At 32.1% G+C, this 23,398-nt stretch overlaps 2 protein-coding genes across 2 annotated transcripts in view; one reads left to right on the top strand and one right to left on the bottom strand.

Annotated features, from left to right (window-relative positions):
* Positions 1-1,005: 1,005 nt before the first annotated feature.
* On the bottom strand, positions 1,006-9,253 carry Cep89 (Centrosomal protein 89kDa). The gene is made up of 13 exons (XM_085194889.1): positions 8,846-9,253; positions 8,223-8,439; positions 7,439-7,599; positions 7,021-7,258; positions 6,743-6,875; positions 6,124-6,266; positions 5,833-5,928; positions 5,048-5,341; positions 4,531-4,690; positions 3,592-3,759; positions 3,105-3,249; positions 2,617-2,804; positions 1,006-2,493 (listed from the first exon to the last, which is right to left on the bottom strand). The coding sequence occupies exons 1-13, from the start codon at positions 8,876-8,878 to the stop codon at positions 2,340-2,342; spliced, it is 2,130 nt and encodes a 709-aa protein (XP_085051015.1). The 5' UTR covers positions 8,879-9,253; the 3' UTR covers positions 1,006-2,339.
* A 618-nt stretch (positions 9,254-9,871) lies between these two features.
* The window catches only part of shot (dystonin-like protein short stop), a 239,974-nt gene continuing 226,447 nt past the window's right edge, over positions 9,872-23,398 (top strand). Inside the window, exon 1 of the mRNA XM_085194381.1 lies at positions 9,872-10,311. Within this exon, the coding sequence (XP_085050507.1) occupies positions 10,209-10,311 (103 nt within the window). The 5' untranslated portion in view covers positions 9,872-10,208. The remainder of the gene's footprint in view (positions 10,312-23,398) is intronic.

The following is a 23,398-nucleotide window of genomic DNA, read 5'->3' as shown; positions in this document are numbered from 1 at the left end:
CCAACGCCGCTATATAAACATACAGCGGGAAGCTGTTAATAAAATACACTAACAAGTAGGTACCTATACTATATTAATGTTAGTATATATTTTGTTATCCATTTATAATAAATGAATGAAATTACATATGTCCTATGTTGTCATTTTACATAATTTTACGGTTAGCATCACGTTTCCCTTTCTTGCTTCTCTAGTATTTTAGTTATTGTTTTTAAACAATTAGGTCTACGTGAGTATTTACTGTTTATATTAGACTGATAAACAAGCGCTAACCTGAAAACATCGTAAACGCATGTATATAGTTTAAATACCCAATTATAACTCTGTTTTTCCTAATATTTTTCTTGCAAATGTGGGCGTGCCAATGAGCTTTTGAAAATGTGTCAAAACTGAATAACTACTACTGAGTTACGTTATGTCTAACATTACTATAGGCATATCTTAAGATATTATCTTATTTTCCAGGAGGACTTGACTTGGATCTTTTAGTAACAGATTTTTCTTATTTTTTTCAGCTCATTTTATCATTAGTAAAAGTTATGGACGGTAACCAATGACCTAGACATGCTTTATAACCTAGACATATAAAAATTCAGGAAAAACCTTCACAAATATTGTATTTCTTTTCTTAAATATTAATTTGTACATTGATAAAAAATATGTTTATTTTATAAATAAAGTATGCCGAGATAAACTTATATTTATTTAATACATAAACTATATACGGCCGAGGGCATCGTTGCACAGCGGCACATTGCCTGACTGTAAGCGCGATGGTTGTGGGTGCCATTCCAATTCGGGGGATAAATATTTTTATTTCCTCGTTGTGACAAGAAGAAAAAGCAACGCGTTGAGTTCGGTCAACCAGCAATATCGGCACACAATGTCTCGAAAATTCAGAGCAAAGTGGGGAAAGTAGTGTTTTAGCACTAGGTTCTCTTTACTTACTCCGCTATATATTTTTGGGGGAAAAATATAAAACACGATATATTGATATGAGTAATTTTATTGTAACTTTTACAAAATAATATCAATAATAATATAACAAAAGTAAATACGTAATTTCCTATAATTAAATTACAATTAATTAAGTAGAAGATAGCTTATTAATAGTTTCTTCTAATATATGTAAAATTAAGGATTAATTTATATTTCTGGCAGTGGTTACATTTTTGAATAAGCTAAATAGTTATTTTTTTCCTTTTTTTATCGCCCTTTCATAACATAAAACTAGGAAGACAAATCGCCTGCTATAAAAACATTTATTTTTTTGTATTAGACCAACCATTATCGTATACGATATTCATATAAAAGATAAGATAAAATAATATTACAGAATAGTATCATAATTTATTGAAAATATTAATTATATCATAAAATCAAGATAGTCATCTCCTTATTCAGTTTACGAGGAAACAATTAAAATTTTCATTTAGTGTGATAAAATTGCATCATAATTATAATAAGTGTGTAAGTTGAGGAAACAGTGGCGCATGGCTACGAGCGTGCAACTGTAAAGATGATGGTTGTGGGTTCGATTGCCACTAGGGGAATTATGTATTTAATGTTTTAATTTCCTCGCTCAGGTACGAAGCAAAGCACGGCGTTGAATTCCGCCACACACCACGAAATGCCTCGAGAATTTGGCGGAAAGTAGGGAACAAAAGTATCTTAATGAGAAGGAAGTGTCCTAACACTAAGTTTCCTCTGCCTATACTGCATTGGGCGGGATCCTGTGGGGAACTAAAAAAAATTAAAATACATAACATAAGATAAAAGGCGAGGAGCCATGCAATGGAGTGTCGATAGCGGACTACGAATAGAATCATTGTGGTATAAAATATTATTAAAATTTGTAATTTAAAATCTTGCATTTTTATATAGTTTTAATGCTCTCAAGAAAACAATAAACAAGCAATAGGACTGACTTTGTAACACACATTTTATGTCCAAAATGTTATCTTTATTCCAGTTTTCGTGTTTATCTCGCGCATGAAATATTTTGTGTCGTGACTATTTCATTTCTGATGAATAACAAAAGAAATTTAAAATTATTTTCTATTCAACTATTTACTTTATGTCACTATTTAAGAATTTCGTTGAAAAGAAAATAATATTTTAATTAAAGACATGCGTGAATCAACGTGTTTTTATATATTTTTTTAACTGTTATTTTCTGTCAAATTTCTAACCACATTTCTAATTCATATCATCTTCATACATGCATGTATTTATTTTTTACAGGCAAAATGTACTAAATTGATTCAATCCCACAACCAACGTTAAGTTACGCTTTTTTTTAAACCCATAACTATTTATATTAAAGTTTAATAAATATTTTATTTCTTCCGTTTATCTTTCTCCTGGTAGTAGCCACCAGGTCCTGGAACTAACTTCACATTACTACTTTCCCTTTTGTCTATATTCTTGGGAGATTTATCCGACGAGTCTGATAATATACCTTGAAGACGATGCGTATTTGTTTGACTTAGTCTGCAATGAAATGTTTAATTTAAGTAGTATTCTTCAACACATTAATCGTTCAGCATGTATGACTTTCATAAAATTCTTGACGAAAAATAAAAAATACGCTCTAAGTATATGAAAATTTCTTACCTAACTTCCTCAACATCAGCTACTTTATCAATAAGACTCCTTATAATTGCCTCTTTATGTTCCAAAGCTAGTGAAGCTCTTTCCAGCTCCCGGCGGTACTCTGTGTGCGCGTGCGCGGCACGGCGCTCCTGCTCTATTATACGACGCTCTAACTCCTCTAGGGAGGTGTGAGCTCGGGATTTTACTGCCTAAGGTAATGGGAAGAATTTTATATTAGAAGAAAAAATACTTCACGATTTTTTCTGGAATTCTGGAATTCTGGCTCGGAAGAGGAAACATAATGTAAAGATGGTTCTCCACGCTTACCAAACACAATTCGAGAGCTCAGTCGTAGAAAAATTGGAAGAATATGTTAAAAACGTAATACCAATAAAATTTGGCATAGAACGGGAAACGGAGTGTCTTAACACTAGGTACCATTTGTCTTCTCTGCTATATTCAGGATACAGCGTCCGTCAACAAATCCTTCAAACAATCAAACAACTTACCTTAATTTCCACTTTAATCCTCTCCAAAGCTTCCAAAGCTTTGCGTAATGGTTCACTTTGCGTTTTCTTTCTTCTCGCCCGTGTCGCCCTCGCGGCGGCTGATCGAGCTCTATGTCGGAATACTACCGCTGCTTTTCTGTATAATCTGCGAAAAATGCTTATGTTATACTCTATGGAAAAATTAAACACGCCAAAACGAAACAAAACTTCCATATTAGGTTTATATCATCAGCAACTTTTGCAGACTGTTGTCAAAGTTAAATAAAAGTCAAAGTCAAAGCGCGCCTTATTTACCTAGACCGTAAATACAGCGCTTTAGGTACCGAATGTAACTTTTCATAAGTAAAGTATATATACACTTATTATTTTAACCATTACGACGATAACTATAGAAAATTTTGAAAATAATATAAATTGATATACAATAAATTTATTCTCTAAAGTATTTTTCAATACGAGACAATATTAAGTTACTTTAGACATCTACCTGACATTTTTTAAAGCGACCCTTAATTCTTCTTTAACAGCCTCTTGTTCTTGACTCATTTTCTTATACTTCTCATCTGATTTATTTAATTCTTCTTCCAATTTCTTTATTTGCTCGTTTTTACGTTCCGAATCCATTGAATATTGGTGTTTTAGCTCTTCTAGTAGCCTTTAAGAATTATAAAATCATATTATATTGCAACATAATAGGAGCTCAATTCTTGTTTGAGATTATTTAGAACTTTTCCAGAAATAAAAATGACAATTTGTTCAAATTACATTGTTGTGCATAAAAACAACGTATAAAAAATAGGCCTTTTCTTTAAGAGAAAGTTGATGATTCCAAAACTTGACACTTTACCACACAACAAAAATGATATCAAAACGTGTGGAAGAACATAATAATAAAACATTACAAGAAATAAAAAAAATATACTAATAGCACAAAGCTGATAAGGCCGTTTTGTTAAACGCGCTAATCTCGAGGAGTTACAAGCTCAATTGTTTGTTAACTTGACACTGTATCCCACAAATAACAGAGTAGGTAATACAACGTGACATTGGCGAAATGAATTGTGCTCAACCGGCACGCTCGAAACGCCATATATCAAGAATTCAATTCAATTCAGAGTAGGTAGAGGGAACCTTTAAATGTATTATTAAGACACTCTGTCTACAACCTCTATAGTGTTTAGAGTCGCATCCTTGAGCCCCTGAGCTACAATTGACCTTGATTTGTTCAAATTGAACAATACTTTTTGTGTTGGAAGGCCAATTTATCGAGAAAAGCGTTCTTGCGGTCAGAATTACTTTCCTGACTTTGAATATGTGTCCACAAGGACGAAGCCACAAATAATAGCTAGATAATACGGGTCCACAGGGCAAAGGCCCGTAAGCCCCAACATTTATAAAAAATGTATTCAAAACTAAGAAATAATACCGTTTACAATCATCCAATCTACGTTCATGCAGGTCCGCCGGCACAGTTGAAACACGCAAAGCGTCCAACGCCGCCATTTTACCCGTAGACGCCTCTAAGGCCGATTTCACAGTGAAATATTCTCTGTGTACCGTTTCATAGTCCCGGAGCATTGCTGCCACTGTTAATTAAAAAATAAATAAAAGGACTGTCGTGGCGCAGAGAAATATATTATTTCAATTTCCTCGCTTTCGTTGCGCTTTGTCTTATTGCCAAAACAGTAATAAGACAAAGCGCGACGTTGAATTCCATCCACTCATCATGCTCTATCTCGAAATTTGTGCAAAAAGGTGAAAAAGGTTAAAGTGCAGAAAAAAGGAACCAACTTGAAATGCGAGAAAATTTAAATAGTTAATATTACATTCCCTCGAGGAGGAATCGAACCCACAAACGTCGCTTTTACAGTCACACGCTCATGCCCATGCACCAAAACGGTGTTTTCACAAAATATTAGGAAAACAAAAAACATTATTCTTACTTTTCCCTTCATACAATTCATAAACTTCCTTCAATTTAAACTCAGCCCGTTCGGCTCTTTCTAACAACGTAGCTCTCTCAATGTCATTTGTCTCTTTCTCTACTATTATTTTCTTGTATTTCTGTCTCACTCCCGCCATTTCATCTTCTAGTACATTGAGTTTGTCAGTTAAACATTTGTTCTCTTCGACAATTTGTTTCGATTTCTTGTTTATGTTCTCAAACTGTTTTTCATAATCTAGTATTAACTTGTCTTTTTCTTGTAAATTGTCTTGGTAGGCGTCGAATAATGGAGCTGCAATAAAAATGTTACTGTGCTTGAAATATTACATATGAAATATAATATACCTACATAAAATTGTTTGATATAATAACAGATTAGAAAATGAATATGTTCCGTTTGCAGCTTTTCCCGCGAGACTAGTAGCCACCAAAAAATCTTGTTACAGCCATAGTTTCGGTCATCAATAAAAAATCCAAATTAAGTATAAATATAAAACAACTGCGAGTAGTAAGATTCTCGTAGTCAATTATTTAGGTCTTAAAAATATTTTAAATCACATTTGTTTTTAGTAACTATTAAAATTGAAGTTTTCTTACTTTCTGCACATCTTAAACTAATTAACTGTCACTAATAAGTGAAAACCGTATTTCGCAAAAGGCAATACCGCTTTAATTTAAGAGTTCATCGATAAAAAGCAAGCAGCGTAAAGATCTTAAAACATATGATCTCTAAAGTTTTATAGATATTTGGGAATGTACTGAAGCTTAAATAACCATAAATACCTAACGCTTGAGCACTTAACAGCCCTGACAGATCAACCACTCTTTCAGTGTGAGAGCCATCTTCTGACTTCGTGTTTCCGCCATCTTCATTTAATTCTGAAAAATAATTAGAAAATTACAACTATTACTAAAGTGTATTCAATTTTCACTCGAGGGAATGACACAGAGACGGTGTTGAGTTCCGCCACTCAATACACAATGTCTCGAAATTTCGGTGAATAGTTTAGGTCCCCTCTGCCTACCCACCCTCCTATATGCGGGATACAGCGTGAAGCTAAAAAAAAACATTACCTTGTCTTTGTCCAAGGCTTGATGTTAATATAGAATCAAATGCTTCATACTTTTCACTCGGTTTGAACACCGTACCCTCCGCTGATAATGTTGGTGCATTATTACGTAACCGTTCTTGGTATCTAGATAATTGGACGTTTAATCTGTAATATACAAATTAATTATGCTTTTTTTCATTATTGGAGAATTTACAGACATCGCTGGTTGAGTGGCGCAATTCTACACCGCACTTTTGTCTAGTTACCAGAAAAAATGAGGAAATGAAAACATTAAATATTTAATTCCCCTTAGCAGAAATCGAATATGAGAATAGCACTGCCATTGAACTATACAATTTTTATCTTCATGCAGAGTAGGTATACAGAGAGGGCCTAGTGTAGAGACACTCTGTTACACCATAACACGCAGAAAGTGAGTACTTTCCGTTCTATTTTCGAGATATTGCGTGTTAAGCAGCGTAATTCAAAGGCGCTCTTAGTGTTATGATTAAAACGAGGAAATAAAAAATACAGTTCCCCGAATTAGAATCGAACCCACAACCGTCGCGCTTAAAGTCAGAGATCATAGGAAATATAAAGAGAGATCATAGGAAATAAAATGTGAAAATTTTTAAACTTACCTATATAAAACGTCTTTCATAGCTTGCATATCCCTTTGCAATCTTAAATTCTGTTCTCTAACTTGATTCAGCACTATTTGACGACTGCTGCAGTTCATACATACTTCCACTAAAGGGATGGTTGTTGATTGTTCTGTGGAATAATTAGTTTGATTTCTGGTTGAGGTAGATTAATAAAATTGTGTGAAATAATTCTTTTTTCTTTCTGCTTTTTAAAAGTCAATGAAAATTAATTTTTTCATTCATTCATTCATCATCTTAAACCAAAAATAACAAACCTTTATCAGGTATTTCATAATGTTTAATCTTCTCATCTAACTTCTTTATTTTCTTATCAAGTTCTAAATTCCTTTCTTTTTCCTCTCTTATAACAGTTTTACATTCTTCTACATATTTAGCTAAAGATGTATATTGATCTTTGAGTCTATCATTTTCATTTGCAAATAATCTATTATACTCCAATACTGTTTTTAGTTTATCTTTTAGTTTTCTTATTTGTGAATCTTTTTCGGAAATCTAAGAATTAATATATATAAAAAAAATATAAAATTTATAATTAGTTCTATGATTAAATGCTGTATTATTTCTTATTTCTATAGTAAGAATTAATAAATAATTCTAATTTTAAATTTTACTTTAATAAGTAATATTGAAAATATCAAAATAATATAAATATTTATTTTAATATAAACTTACCGCAAGCGCATTTTCTTCACATTTATCCATCAATGCTGTCACTAAACTTTCATATTTTTTTGATAATTTTCTCTTTTGCTTTTGGAGTATTTTATCTTCCTTATTACTAGAAGACGACATTGCTAAATTTCTTTTTCTAGGCGGCTTTGGTGGTTTTTCAACTGAAATTTTAATTATATTTTTTTTTATGAACAACTTTACGTAAAAAGACATTGTATTCTCCACTTTCCGCCCAAATTTACGACGTATCAAATAGCGGAAGTTAACCATGCACTTTATATTTTAAAAAAGGAAATAAAACCTAAGGTTCAGACACTCTATTCCCATTAAACACTTTCGTTCACTAGCAAAAAAATGAAAATATAAAATATTATTTTTACTCAAGTGAGAATCGAATCCACAACCTGTCGCGGTTATAGTCGCACTCTTATGCCCACATGTAAATAAAAATAATTATAAATGATAGTTATAAATATAATAAAAGCCAAATATTACATTTGTGAGAAGTCTTATTTCTACCTCGAAAAAATAAACTGTAAGCCTATTTTAATGGAGGTTCTTTAATCTAAAATTTTGATTTTTAGGAACATTTGTTTCTCATGGAACTGTAAGTTCTACCACTATTACGTTTCATATCAAATATTTTCACATGTGAAGATATTTAAATAAATGAAAATATTTAAAAAGATATTTAAATTAATTTGAATGACAGAATATAAGTCAAGAAATCCAATCAAGAGCTAAATCTAAAATTGAGCAAAGTATATGAAAATAAAATTATTACCAATATCTGTAGGATCCTCATAAGTATTATTAGTGTCATGTTCCTGCATAATAGACTCTGTTTTCTTCATAACAGTATTTAATATATCCTGTCTTAAGCTATCTCGATCAGATGACGATATATTGTAAAGACGGTGGCTATGGGTAAAGTTACCACTGAATGTTAAGTGTGGTTGACTTTTCTTAGTCGATTTCTTAGATATATGGCTATACATAGGCTGTAAATATATAATGAAGTATTAAATTTAAATATCAACATGTTATTTACACTTTTCATGATATACCCTGCACATAGCAGGGTAGTCAGAGAGAACCTAGTGTTAAGACATTTTATTCCCTACTTTCGACTCAATTTTTGAGACATTGTTTTTTTAGTGGAACTCAATGCTGTGTTTATACACCAGAGAGAGGAAATGAAAATAAAATTCATGATTTTATTTTAAATAGGAATCGAACCCACGTCACGATGGCCCGATTTTTATTTGATTTCTTTATTAGTAGGATATTTATTATAAATATGTTTTTAATTTTTTGTCTTATTAAAAATATATAAAATTTCTAAAAGTATTAAGAAAATAAAAGAGGTTCAACTTTAGAATGTTATTATTTACAAATTATACTCACTGTATATATTTTATTTGTTAAGCCATCACCCATCGTCAACTTATATCACTAAAAATTATATAAAACCAGCGAAAGCACTCCATAACGAGCTTTACATAAAAAAGGTAAGAACATCAAATATTCTGGCAAAGTTTACATAATATCAAACAAAGGAAATCACCTAATATAGGTCAAATTATGGTTCGATAAAATTTATTGATAAAACTTAAAATTAGGGCACCCAAAATAAGAGTTCATGTTACATAGATATTTTTTCGTTGTTTAGTAATATTAATAGGAAAAAATTTTTTACTCGAAAGATATCTCGTAAATGACTTAAAATAGTACTTTCAATTGCATATTTCAGGTATACTTTTTGATAAAATCGCAATGAAAATAATGTAAAAACATGTAAACATTAGAAGTTTGACAATGACGTTACTATGGTTACGAGGTATACCAGTCGAAAAAATATATTATGACGTTGATTTCTTTTGCGGTACGGTATGTATTAATACGGTGCATCTATATAATATACCGTAACCGTGTAATATAACATAATTATGTAAGTAATCAAAAAAATTTTTTTTCAAGATCTAAATAAGGTTGATTTTTTGATTAAAACATTACAGTATAACTTCATTTACATAAAGACTAAAAATGTGTTGTATTAAATAAAATTTAATTTTGGATACAAGAATAATTTATGTTTTAGTTTATCTTATTTATTCAAATTATTATAAAAATTATTAATATCAATGCTGACGGAATAATCTAGTCACACCGACACCTGTGTGATATCATTTAATTTCAAATTCATTGCATAGATGTCACTACCAATTCATACAAACCAATTCATACAAACGCTATCCGAATAAATGAAAACGCTATAATTGTATAATAAAGTAGATCAATGTGTGTGGTTTTAATTTAGTCGAGTTACATAAAGCATGAGCGTGCGCGGAAACAGCTGAGCGACGGCAGCGACGTGCCGGTACCACAAAGAACTAGACAGTCGCATCATGTCTGCCCGCCGGCTCGGTGTATGACGTTCCGTTGATAAATAACCTCAAACCATTTATTATTTACTCCGTCCCCCTTGCTATTCGGATGATTATTTTATATTCTTCCTATTACAATTCACGTGGTAACACAAAGTGGTGATTTAATTGTAAATCCTAGATACGCGCTGACGTATCTTGCAAGTTTTGTACAATTATCGATTTTCATTTTACAATGAGCGTAACGTTTTGTTTACTTTTTGTTTAATATTCGTGTTTTATGTTTATTATAATTATAATGTGTGTTCGGCCCTAGTGTTGTGGTACTGATTCAATTATGTGCGAGAGTTCGGGCGAGATTGCGTGTTTTGGATGACAAAAATATGGAATTCGAAAACGACTTCAGCTTGAAAGAATGGGCGAAGGACAAACCTTTGTCCATACTGCAGCTGGACCCGGCAGACCGTGCAGTGTTAAGGATAGCAGGTCAGTTACCATTCTTTTGCACTTACACATCGATATAACCACCCTAAGGAAGTCCTACCTTCTTGGTATTACAATCATAGTCTTATCTAATACGACATTGATAGTTACAAGTGCTTAAATTTGATAAACATGGTATTTTGTTATAATTAAACGCATTAGGACTTAGTTCGGGTATTTTTCTATAGTGATTAATTGCCTGTGACCTCGCGAGGTTTATTTCTGGTGATAATAAGTGACTACTGATAACGCTGTTTCGCTTAGCAAAGATTGCCTTTCTGTAAAACATATTATATTTTACGCCTACTTTTACCCTATATAGATTTTTTTTCTTATATTTCTCTCCTATTTTGGACAAACTAAACAATAAAATACCTATTAAAAAGTTTTATAGAATACCGTCATTTTAATTATTTACAATCATTCTTTGTTACACACAAAGTAATTACAATACAAATTGCCTATTTAAAACGAATGTGCTGATTATTCAGCAAAAGCAATTGGAGTTAATGTTATTTAAATACTTAAGTGTGACATAATTTTGGCAATTACGTTACCTAATTTATTCGATAATAGCTAATAATTATTACAAAAAAAATTGTGTAGATTTAAATACTACATATAAATTGTAAGACGGTAGTGTCTAAATATTTAAAAGTAACCTCAAATTTGGTAATTACTTTATTTTGTATAGTATGAGAGTAGCATAATAATTTAGCATTGATTTTTTTAATACAAGTTAGCATACAATGAAAATATTTGTTTTGGCGTAATACAACATATATCGCCCACAATAATATTATGATGATTTGCGTAAAATTCACTTTGGGACTTAAGTAACTAATATTAAAAATAGAATAAGTACTTAAATCATGTCTTATTGAATAATTAATTTAATATGTAACCCGTATATAAATTTTATTTATGACGACTATTTTGTTTTTTTTACTACATAAGGTAGCTTCATTTAAATGTCTTTTTAAATAATAATCACTTTAAAATAGGGGACAGGGACCTTTTATATTATAATTCGAAATTATTATTAATACAGAACCTTTAAATTTGATTCTCATTGACTCATTCAAATTTGAGTCTAAGGCCAGTCGTGGCGCATGGCTATAAGCTTGTGATTATCTACTCGAGAAAATGAAAAATTTCATGTTTTATTTTCTTTGCTCCGGTATCGAGGTAAAGCGCGGCATTGAGCACCGCCATTCAACTTTCAATACATCCATAATTCGCCGGAAAGTGAGGAGCTGAGTTCTTTAACTCTGTCTCCCCCTGCTTACTCCGCCATATGCAGAATATAGCGTGAAGCTAAAAAAAAATATATTATTCAACCAATGTGAGACCAATAGAATTTATTCGATCGGTTCGTGAGCAAACGTAGCTATGTCGAATCGTTTTATTTATTTTAAGTTCATTAACTTTTAAAGTGTTACAGCTGTACAATTAAATAATATTGTTTCCGATTTTCTTTATAATTTTTCGACTGAAAAATATTGAGAAAATATTATTTGTATTTTTAATAATTAAATGGTTATACGTTTACCTATACGTTCTCCACTCTCCGCCGAATTCTAAAGGCAATTGAGTGACGCGACTCAACTCAACTCTGCATCAGGGGGAAGAAATAAAAATATTAAATATTTTGATTTTCTCAAGTGCGGTTCGAAACCACAATCTGCCGTTTACAGTCAAATATATAACCTTTATCGATTTATAATTTTTATTTTGTTCTGCAAGCTATTTTACTAGTTACTTCAAACTAAAATATTCTTACCCTTTCCTAATAGTAGCTTATCAGGTAACTTAAGCTTACAATAAAAAAAACCTTATTTTTATTTACAAATAACAACGAGTTAAAAATAATAATTTCAAAGCAAAACATCGAAAAAACCCTTTTCATATAGGTACATATAAAGGGGTATGAACTAAAGGGTCTTGTTAAGCACCAGTTTCTCACAAATTGTCAAATGTATTTAAAACGAAGCAGGTACTTTCTGTCCCTCGTGTGATAAATACTATGTTATACAATAACTTTTGTACAGCTGTAACCGCAATTCTGCTTACTTAAAGTTGTAGAAAGATTGTCAACGCAACGATTGTAGGTTCGATTTCCTGTCGAGGACAAACTATTTTAATCGTGGAAAAAAGTAAAAAAATAAGTTCCGCAACCCAACAAGCTATGTCTCGAATTCGGACGAAAAGCGGAGACAGATTGTTTTGACACTAGCTTCTCTTTGCCTACCCGTAAAAACCCAATAAAAATATACTTTGCCTCCACTGCTTTCAGTCTTAGCAACAATAAACAGATTAGAGAAAGAGACAGCTCACCTTGCCCTCTCCACCCATCACATGCCCTAGAACTTGTCACAAAATCAATATGTTACCTGGTTTTTCCTAGTAATTTTACCACCTGTCCAAAGGTTGCTTTATAACTTGTTACATTGACGTACGTGTATACGTAAGTACTTGTCTTCGATAGAATCTCTTTTTATTGGATACGATAATCGGCTTTTAATAATTCGAAGTAATTGTAGAAATTATATAATTTTAAATTATTATTGATATCATTGTTGCACACTTAATCCCGCACATAGGGCAGAGGCAGACGAAAACTGTTTTCCGCCTAATTTTAGATTTTCGAAAAATTGCGCGTTCAATGGCGTAACTCAACACCGCGTTTTGACAGTTTAAACATGGTCCTAACCAAAAGAAAATATTCATAACCGAATTCAAGTCCGATGGTGTATTTTATTATCAACATATTTACTTGATTATGTTATGTTAATTTTTCTTCATTAGCTCCTATGACTATGACTTATGACTCCTTTCTTTATACCTAGGAATAATAAAAAAATAAATACCATATTGTGTATGTAAATATAATAAATAGCGAGGCCCATTATTCGCTAAAAATAGTTCTTTATATCTTTGTCGTCGTGATTTATTATGATTCCATGCATTGTATACATGAGTAATTGAAATGTAATATGAGAAAGAATCAAATTTAAATACGTATTGGATCTTATTGAAGATATCGTTTCAAATAAAAATTCATCAAATATTTTCAATTCTCTAGCCCTAACAAACAGCAATATCCCGTAAATATTACCTACCAAAATTTACCTTGTAATTTCTAAGATTTAGCCTAATATCTTTCCACGCATTTAATTAATGCATATCCTTAGAGAAACGTGGCGGTGTGCAGTGTGCGTCACTGCATCGATTTTACGCCCACGTCCCAACGTCTAGGTAACCTAGGTCATTGAATATAATGAGGTAACTGTATTTTGTGAGTTATTTCTTGTTATTTATAAGGAACTAGATGTAAGTAAATTTGTAACTCTTATTGAATATTTTGGTTTTGCTTGTTAAATAATAACTGTGTAAGCTTCACGCCATATTCCGCATGTAGCAGTGCATAGTGTTAAGTCACTCCGGTCTGCTCTCCATTACGTGTTGAGTGCGGAACTCAACGCCGCGCTTTCCATGTTGTTCTAACCACAACTCGGTACTCGATGTTCTGCGCCACGACTAGCCTCATACTTTTCTGTTCATTATAAAGATAATATTAAATAATTTATAAATAGGTCTAAAGTTAACGCTATTAAATCAAAAGGCATGATTTTACGTTTCTACACTACATAATTAGTAATCGTGAATCACAACAGGAAAGGAAAGAGCCTTAATAGGGAATTGTGTTAAAATGAATATAAATATTTCTATTTCGTTATGTTTTTCAAAATATATAATGCATGTACTTGATATGTTAACAAATTTATTAGAAAGCAGAAATTAAAATAAGGATCTAAACAAGATGCAATACAAATAATATAAATAATTAGTTTACTAGGCTAATTTTAACGATAGTAAATCAAATTAAAATATGATATCGGATTGTATTTCAGATGGTAAAAGAAAGGGCTTCGCGAGTTACTGATCGGAGAGCACTTTCCTTTCACTGTTATGACCATTCTATCGCTATGGTCCAGTACCTTTTTGATGTAAAAACTTAAGAAGGGCTCACATGTACCTATCTGTCGTAATATGTGTATTGGTCCTCAATGAATAAAAGCCTAGATTCCAGTCGATGGAATATATGTTTTTAGCTTCATCAGCCTTAACCTTAGCAAATTTCGAGAAGGAAAATTTACAATTCATTTTTTTTTTTCAAAAATTTGCAATTTTATCGATACAAGAGATCACTCAACCAAAATAAAGAAATAAATCGTATCTACGAGTACACCTGTTGAATACGAAATATTAAACAATAAATTTTTGTTCCAAATCAAACGTGATTGCAATGAAAAAGTTGAACAATCTAAATAAAAGATACAGTTGTACCGTAAGCCATAAGGTACAGCTCACCATGTTTAATGTATCTGTGCTGACCGCAAGCCTATCAGATATGGAACGTGGGTAGGATGTCCATCCCATACGGGGAACCTAGTTTAGTTTAGTTATAGGTCATGGAGTTTTTGTAAGTACTGAAATTATAGTACCTTTGTATTTTGTCTTCCAATAAATGTTTATATTTTAGCTTTTGACAAAAGTTATAGTAAAAGCGATAGTTCTAAATTATTTTTCTATATCTCACAAACGGCAGTGTAGACAAAGTAACCTAGTGTTAAGACTACATTCCGTTCCTCACTTTTCAGTCGATTTTTGGGAAATTGCATTTTGACCGGTGTAACTGAACGCCACTTTTGATCTTCTTACCTGACTAAGGAAATATAAATAATTCATTCTTCGGAGTAGAAATCGAATCCAAAATCGTCAAGTTCACAGTCAGACGCTGTTCTGCTGCGCCACAACAACCGCAATCATCATAATTACAAATAAGACTAATATACAGTTCCATAGAAGCAGAAGAAGACTAATATACAGTCCACCGTATAAGAAATACGTAAAATGCTATTTTCTAGAATAAAATAAAGAAATACATAACGATGTTTTAGCATTCATAATAATGGCATGCGAGTATAAGGTATTGCTCAAAAGGTTGGAAAGGTCTCTCTCGGGTGTATTGCGGGCTTTACGACTGGACACTTTCTTGCTTTCAAATTACTTATACATGTTAAGTTATTCTCGTGTACAAAACACAATGATAATGAAATATTCAATATAGGAAAAATATATATAACTTAAGTATATATATGGAATTTAAAACTTTTTTTTTCAGCTTCACTCTGTCTCTCCAGCATATAGCAGGATAGAAAGAGAGTACCTAATGCTAGGTCTGTTTTTCACGTACCGTCCCATTATCGAGACATGGCAAACATGGCGATGTCACCAGAGCAAGGAAAATTAAAATATTTATATATTTATTCCCACGAATTGGAGTCAAACCTAAAACCGTCGCGTTTACAGCCAGGACACTACTCCGCTGCGCTACAACGGTCACTAATTTAATTTTACAGTTTCAGTATTGAATCAATTTTTGTTTAGCGGCTTTTAAGTGTGCAATTTGAAAAGGTGTTTGCATACTTTATTCACCAATGTCACGTAGATACTAGATTATACACGCAATAGAGGTTGGTCAACGTTATTAGAGGTTGCTTTTATTATATTAAACTAATGAAAATATCTCAATCTCTTATTTGACAATGTTTTCAAAAGATTTTTTACTTGACCTATGACTAACCAAAACATTTTAAAAAAAAATACAATTAGAAACGTAGTAAAAATATTCTATCTATAATAAATAAATATAACTCATATCCCCAGCTGTACATATTTTTAAATATATTTTTTATTTAAAAACTTATAACATATCAGTAACATAGGAATAGTAAAGAACATCATATAATATTATGATAAAAATAATTCCAAACGACAATAACTATTTGTGGTTTTCCCACAATAGAAATGATAAATGTTGCCATTGCGCATATCCGAGTTAGTGTTAACGTATATTACGCATATACGTACTTTTAACTAAATATCAGTTGATTTTAGTGTGACGAATATAATTTTTATTAAAAAAGAAGTTTAAAAATATAAAATACTAGATATACGTGTACCTACCAATGTGACAATCATAGTGTTATTATGACATCTGGTGTAAATTGTGAGAATGTTCCATAAGCTATATGTGAAATATTATCATATTGTCAATGTATAACAAAGAAAAATATGTTTCATTATATGAATATCTCACCTTTTGCAACGTAGACGATAGCACACTAAGAAATCACTAGTAGAATACGATATTATCGTCACTTTATGGTCATCGCATAGTGATTATAAAAAATAGCTTTTACCTGGTACCTGAACCAAAGATGCCATTTTTTTTAATCACCCTATCGTCGTTCACTGCTGAATGTAGGCCTCATCAAGCGCCAACCATCCCGGTCTTGGCCTTCTCGTATACATCCTATGCCATCCACCTTCTTTTAAGAAAGATGTCATACGTTAACGTGATGCCACGCTATTTCCTAACTCACGTCTTCCGTCCACCTTCGTCACAATAAGGACAAATCGAACAATAATAAACGCAATAAATAACTAAAAGCTAGCTACAAATCTATAGCTATAATAGTGCAGCTCGATAATGTCAAACGAGTCGTATTCAACGGTGTGGAACCGCTTTCATATTCTCGCATGTCAAGACCTTGGTAATTCTACACTTTGGAGACCTAGGGCTGGGTTCATGTTACATTTAATAGTAATAAGTCATGAAGTTTATAGTAGTTGTTGTGGTAGTCGTTATTAAAGGGTATTAAGGGTTGAAATTTTTATTGAGCTTTATTGAAAAATTTTCAATTGTCTGCTAATTGTATCAGTTGACACAATTATTATATCAACCTACCGCCAACGTTTGTCAATTACGAAAGAAAACCTCACGTATTGCCCTGGATTTTTGCAAAATGAGCTGACTGTACCTGTTTTAGTGTGGTGGTTCTGTTTTGGAATTGTAACTTATATAGGTACTATAGTTCTAGTACCTTCTTCCTAAGGAACGTGTACCTCCAGCATTTAAAATCAACCAATTACCTACTAGATGGGTACTTAAAAATTATAATGCAAACATGGGCTCGTATCTACGACACGCTGTCAACTAAAGTTTAACGATCCTCGGAGGATGTTCTTAATAAGTTCGTTGACGTTCATAATTGACGTGACATTTCGTATGCAGTTTGCGGACGGAGGTGCCGAATGTGGTATTACGTTTAAATAATAGATAGTGAGTCTTGTAAATACTAGTGCTTCCGGTTTTTAGCCGACTTTGAGCCGATGTAGTGTCGTTTGTATTTTTTTAGTAAACCAACGTTTTATTATAATATATTTACCTACTACTATATTATTATTATAATTAATAAAATATAGCTGTAGCTTTGAAATTTAGTTGAATACACTAATTTCAGGAAGTGCTGGTTCCAATTCAAAAGTCACCATCGACTGCTAATTTGCTAAAGGTATAGGTATTGGCGACTCCGATAGGCGACTAATAAATTCCTATCAGCCGCAAACTGCCGTAAACCACGGCGCACCCTGACGAGACGTTTTTAAAATATTAAATTCCATTCTTGCCGTCTCTACGGATTTCACTACAATTTCTTGATTCGTTTTTGTAATTTATTGATTAATGCAATAATTACATATATTTTATTTTTAACTAGCTACCGGTTCACGGTTTCACCCTCTGAATCTCATTGTTATATTATGGCTAAATTGTACGAAATCTGCACATAAATTGTAGCCTATATGTTATTCTGATATATAAGCTACATTACAGTAAATTTTTATCTAAATCCGCTAAATATTTTTTATGTGAAAGTAGAACATCCTCACAAACTTTCGCATTTATAAAATTGCTTGTAGGTAGTCTCGAGGATCAAAACGTAATTTCGTTAGATAAAATGCAAAATTAGAAAAGTCGATGTGCTGCAGTTCTGTGCAATGTACTTGTTTTTTTTTAACTTATACTAATATAGGTTAAAAAAGTAACTATCCCAACAATCTATGGGTCACGTTTAATATATATTTTTTGCTTTTCTTGAAATTAGTAACTTTTTCTTATAAATGGTGATGACGCTATCACGGAATTGTACAGCCTGGTCATAAACATGAATGTACGTATGTTCTAGCTCAGAACTCAGGTGCGAACTCAACACGTATGAATGAATCACACACGGCGTTATATTCGGCATCACTTTGTGTCTATTTCCGGTACTTCCCTGCGCTTGTCTATTCGCTACTGTGATATTTTCAAATGGATTTTGTTTATTCTTTTAGAATTGCCAGAAGAACATTTTTCGTTTAGTTTAATATATAAATAGTGTTTTAGTTTCTGAGTAGCTTATTACAAAGGAAACCAAACATTTTGAGTATTTACATACCGATTGATTTAATAAATAATTACAACGTACGTACGTAAACGTACAACGTACAATTATTATTTTTTATATTTTCGTACCTAAAACGATTTATTATATTGTTTCTATTTCTTTATTAAAAAATAAAAATGAACTGGAAATATAATTATGGAGGTAGTTAAAACTAAAATTTTAAATGTTTTTTTATAAGAAACCGGAGCGAACAGTCTGATAAAAGCTACCTTGACATTACCACATTTGTAAAACCTGGCGCTTCCTATAGACACTTCTTTTGCTCTTCTTTATGTAGGTAGTTCATTATTTTCTGATCCGTTTTTTGAATTAATTAAAGATAATGACAGTATATACTCAAGTACCATGGAAGTAGCATCCATGCTTATCTCTTACTAACCTTGCTTTGAAGGAAAAAACACCTAAAATATTTTTTTCTTATATTCTAAATCTTAAATTGTTGTTTTTAATCAAAAAATTAAAATTTTTCTAACGTATTAGCATTGGACTATTTATAGATTTAAATTTACTACCTCTTATATAATATTAAAATAAAATATATTTATATAGAAAAAGCTAAATTATACTTTAATTTTGCAGATACCCAATCCTTTCCAATCCCAACTTTAATCTGCAAGAGAGGCTCGATCATTTTACACCCACATTCCTTTATCAAACGACGGCAGTATAATGGAAGTATAATAGAAGTATTCGGAATATCCAGTTCCAAAGCTAATGGAATGGAATCCTTCATAAAACTTGGCAAGGCTTGTCTTTGATGATTTGGATTTGTCTGAAGAGTGTTAATGGGCCTATCGTTAAGTTTGATTGTTTAACATGTCCCCATATGTTGCTTTGTAGTATTAATAATTATATTTAAAATAGCTTCACTCTTTTTGCTGGCTTGTGAGAAAGAACCTTGTGTTAAGACATACAGTTACCTGAACTCAGCGGAATCCAGCACCATCCTGCTTCGTCTTTACTACCGCACAAAGGCCTAATAGTTATATAAAAAATCTGCTTCAGAACTCAACGCCGCACTTTGCCTCAACACCAGAGCGAAGAAATGGAAATATAAATTTAAATAAATATTTCAACTCCTTGAATAGGGATCAAACCCACAACCAGTCGGTCTTACAGTCACACTTTGTGCTTCTGCGCCACGACTAGCCTCATAGGTGTATGTGCCTGAATAAACATAATTATTGTGTGTTTAAGTACCACTTAGTAGGACGAAAGTGGAAAAATAACTAATTAGAAAATATAGTTTAGAACAATTTCTGAAGACACGATTGTTACGGTTAAGACGAGTCAATTCTCAAAGGGAACTAGAAATATAAATATAATCTTTTTTCATCAAAGCTCTTGTGCTCTTTCATATAAACTTGTTTGCGATAATTTTTCTACATCCTCTTTATTATGAAGTAAATGAAATGACATTTTTTTTATAATCTATAATAAATAATAAATGGAGTTGAAATCAATAAATCTTATCGAAAACCCGTTTAATGGGAACCGGAGCACCGGAGCGAATTTGGAACATTTAGAATATAGTATATCATTAGGTGAACGGCTATTATTTAGCAATGTTTAATAATACTTCAGTAGGATTAAATGCGGCGTTATGCTCTGTCGTTAGACACTGTAAGTGACGGAAATCAACACTTCTTTGTCTACTCTATGCCCTATTCACGTGGTGTCTGAATGAAAATCGAATCCACAATCCTTGTGTGAGATAGCACACGAGCGAGTTTTCTATTATCTTTCCTACATATATTTTACACAGTACCTGCAATAGCAATAATTATAATAGTAACCACCATTGGAAGCCGGGGCAATGATAAGGAGATAAAGGTCAGCGTCGAGCACCACCTTGAGCACCACTTTCTTGGTCTGCTGATCTGATTCGTGGGGAATGGAATGTCTTAACACTAGGTTCTCTCTGCCTACTCTGTCACATGCGGGATACAGCATGAAATTTACAAAATTAAAGATATAAATTAAATATGTAAATTTATCCTATCTTGAAACAAGTTAAATATACCAAAATCTAGTAAAGTATCGATAGATAACATCTATAATATGTACAAACATGACTTCAAAATGCCAACAATCTAGACTAGGCATTAATTAACATTATTATTAGATATCTATCTTTAGACGGAAACGCTAAAGTATTGAAATAACACACTAGCTACTAACGGTGTTCTACAATAAGAAGCACTTTTTAATGAACTTTTTTGTTTACTGTACCTATAGTGCATTGAAAATGTGGTGGTGGTTAAAGATGAGTGGGGAAACTCAACGCCGCATCTCAAGAAATGTACTTTATAGTAATCAAAATAATTTCAGAAGTTATATTTAATCTTATAATTTTTTTTTGTCTTTCTCAGTAGGTATTTAATATATTTAGGTAGTTATTGAATGTAAAAATCAACTAATGACGGATATCATCCTTATTGCTGTTGCTACGTTAGTACATGTAACTTCCGCTTTAAAATTTTTTCATCAAAAAGAAATTTTTCATCTAAAAGAGGTGTGGATCGAAAAGCTCGCTGTGAAATTTCTAAAAGTTCCTAGTGCCAGACTTGACAACGCACTAGCTTGGCTATACTGAAAGATTTTGATAATAAGAAAAACAAAACAGAGAAATATTTTATTAAATTTTTCTACCACTGAACTGGATACGATTCCTTTTATGACTGACAAATTATTTTAAGTATCTATACAACTAAAAATCTTCAAATGAGAATACACATTAAGCTCATAATAAAGAAGATAATACTAAACAGATGTATTCTGAAGTACACTCGACTACGGCGGAACTAAAAATATCACTAAATGTTTAAATATGCCTTATTTCTTGTTAATAAGGTTCAAAATAATCCAAAAAATTTAAAATGGTAAAATAATCCACGCTTTGTTTTTAATAGGTGCGGAAAAGAAAACAAAAGTGCATTATAATAAAATATTCTGTTGATTTATTTATAGGATATCTAAGCTGTGTTTTTAAAATGGAAGCGAGGGTGTCACAGAAGTGTTAACAATGTGTTTATTTGTTTTATCTGCATCCCCATCTATACTTCTATACTAATATTGAAGAGTTTGTTTGGTTGAACGTTCTAATCTCAGGAACTACTGGTTCGAATTGAAAAAATCTTTATAACACAAAAAGTTTATTTAGTAAAGGGGACTGTACCTACGACATCCTCTCAAGCAGCCACTTAGTGCTTGCACTTTTTCCGAGACAAACTACACTCTTTCCTACCTACCGGCTTGTACGAATCGACGTCGCTGTAAACGACAATAGGGCAAACTGGAGAACGGAGCGTTTTAACATTAGGTTCCCAGGTTCCCTCTGCCTACCCGGCTATGTGCGGAACACAGTGGGAAGCTAAAAAATAAAAAAAAACTTCAAGTAAACTTCACTTTAAGTAAGTGTTAAACATTTCCCACGATTATTACCTGAATTCACAATTGTCGTCGTATACATATACAGTCAATTACTTGGTAAATAGGTAAATTTTCAAAACACTTCACAAATTATTATTATTTTCTATAGATCTAAGTTATGAGAAGCTTGTCTAACAAGCGTCGCTTTAACGGTACAGGTCGCGGGTTCAAACTTCTATGGGAAAATGTATTCACAAAGTATCTATCCATGTAGCATGTTATACATATACTAATGAACGAGTTCTCACAGTTTACTTTGAAAATTAATTAAATGGAGGCCGTCGTGGCGCAGCGGCCGAGTGTCTGGCTGTAAACGCGATGGTTGTGGATTTGGTTCCCATTCGAGGGAATTATATTTCCACTTTCTCACCTTCCCAACCCAGTCAACAGGCTGAAAATTGAAAATATAGTAGGGGACGATGTATCTTAAGACAGTGTGAAGCTATTTACTTTAAAACTTAATTAAAGAGACAAAACCAACAAAACGCCATCTTGTTAAGACGATTTATGACTGTCCAGTGTGCGTCAACTTGAAATAATTTAAACACGTTCACATTTACTTAACAATACTTTTGTTCGAGGGAAACTAACCTTGAGTGGAATAAAGAAGCTGGCTGGTAAACGACACGAGTGACGTTCTCACTGTCTTTTACTTGCACCATTACTTTAATGACTGGGCCTATTCTCTTTTTTGTCAATGTCTCTAAAGTGAAGAACGTGGAGAATATAACATTCTAAGGAACGTTTCTAGGTACTGGGTTCCATTATAGTACTTAATGGGATTCGTCTTTTATGATGTATGGTGTGTTTGTTAATTTTTTTATATTTATTAAGGGCAAGTATTACTTCTGTGTAGTAAGATTGCAAACGCCTACGGTGGTGGGTTCGATTTCTGTGGAATGAATAAAATTTAGTCATATGAATAAAATGTATTCATTCCTTTCTGTATTCATATGAATAAAATTTATTAATTCCACCAAGAGCTTATTTATATGAGCAGCTTTAAGTATCGCCACTCGACACACAATATTGAAATATGAAATTCGAAATAATATCTCTGCCGACCATGCTATGTGCAGAATATAGATAGCGAGATGCTAAAAAATATTATTTGTTTTGAATTTTGTTAAAAGTTACTTATCTATTTATTTTTTATGTATTATAGAAGTTAATCAAGATAATTTGATGATAAATCTCTCCATACTTAGTTTTATGGGTTTTTATCCATACTCCTTAGTATGAAGTACTGGTGCTGTTTAAATGAAAACTCACATTATTTTATAAACATTATAAAGAAATTA

Source organism: Heliconius melpomene, chromosome 12, assembly GCF_056956725.1.
Source record: "Heliconius melpomene rosina isolate 202511_hmr_F chromosome 12, ASM5695672v1, whole genome shotgun sequence".
Classification (NCBI taxonomy): domain Eukaryota; kingdom Metazoa; phylum Arthropoda; class Insecta; order Lepidoptera; family Nymphalidae; genus Heliconius; species Heliconius melpomene.
The sequence above is the reverse complement of the archived record's forward strand: the minus strand, read 5'-3'. Positions and strand labels throughout refer to the sequence as shown.

Excerpts from the sequence above, each read along its gene's own strand:
- Cep89 (XM_085194889.1), bottom strand. The coding sequence starts at position 8,878 with ATGGGTGATGGCTTAACAAATAAAATATATACA. Across the intron at positions 6,267-6,742 it reads ATGAAAGACGTTTTATATAG|ATTAAACGTCCAATTATCTA; the intron begins GTAAGTTTAAAA and ends TGTATATTACAG. Across the intron at positions 3,250-3,591 it reads GTCGCTTTAAAAAATGTCAG|ATTATACAGAAAAGCAGCGG; the intron begins GTAGATGTCTAA and ends CATTTTTCGCAG.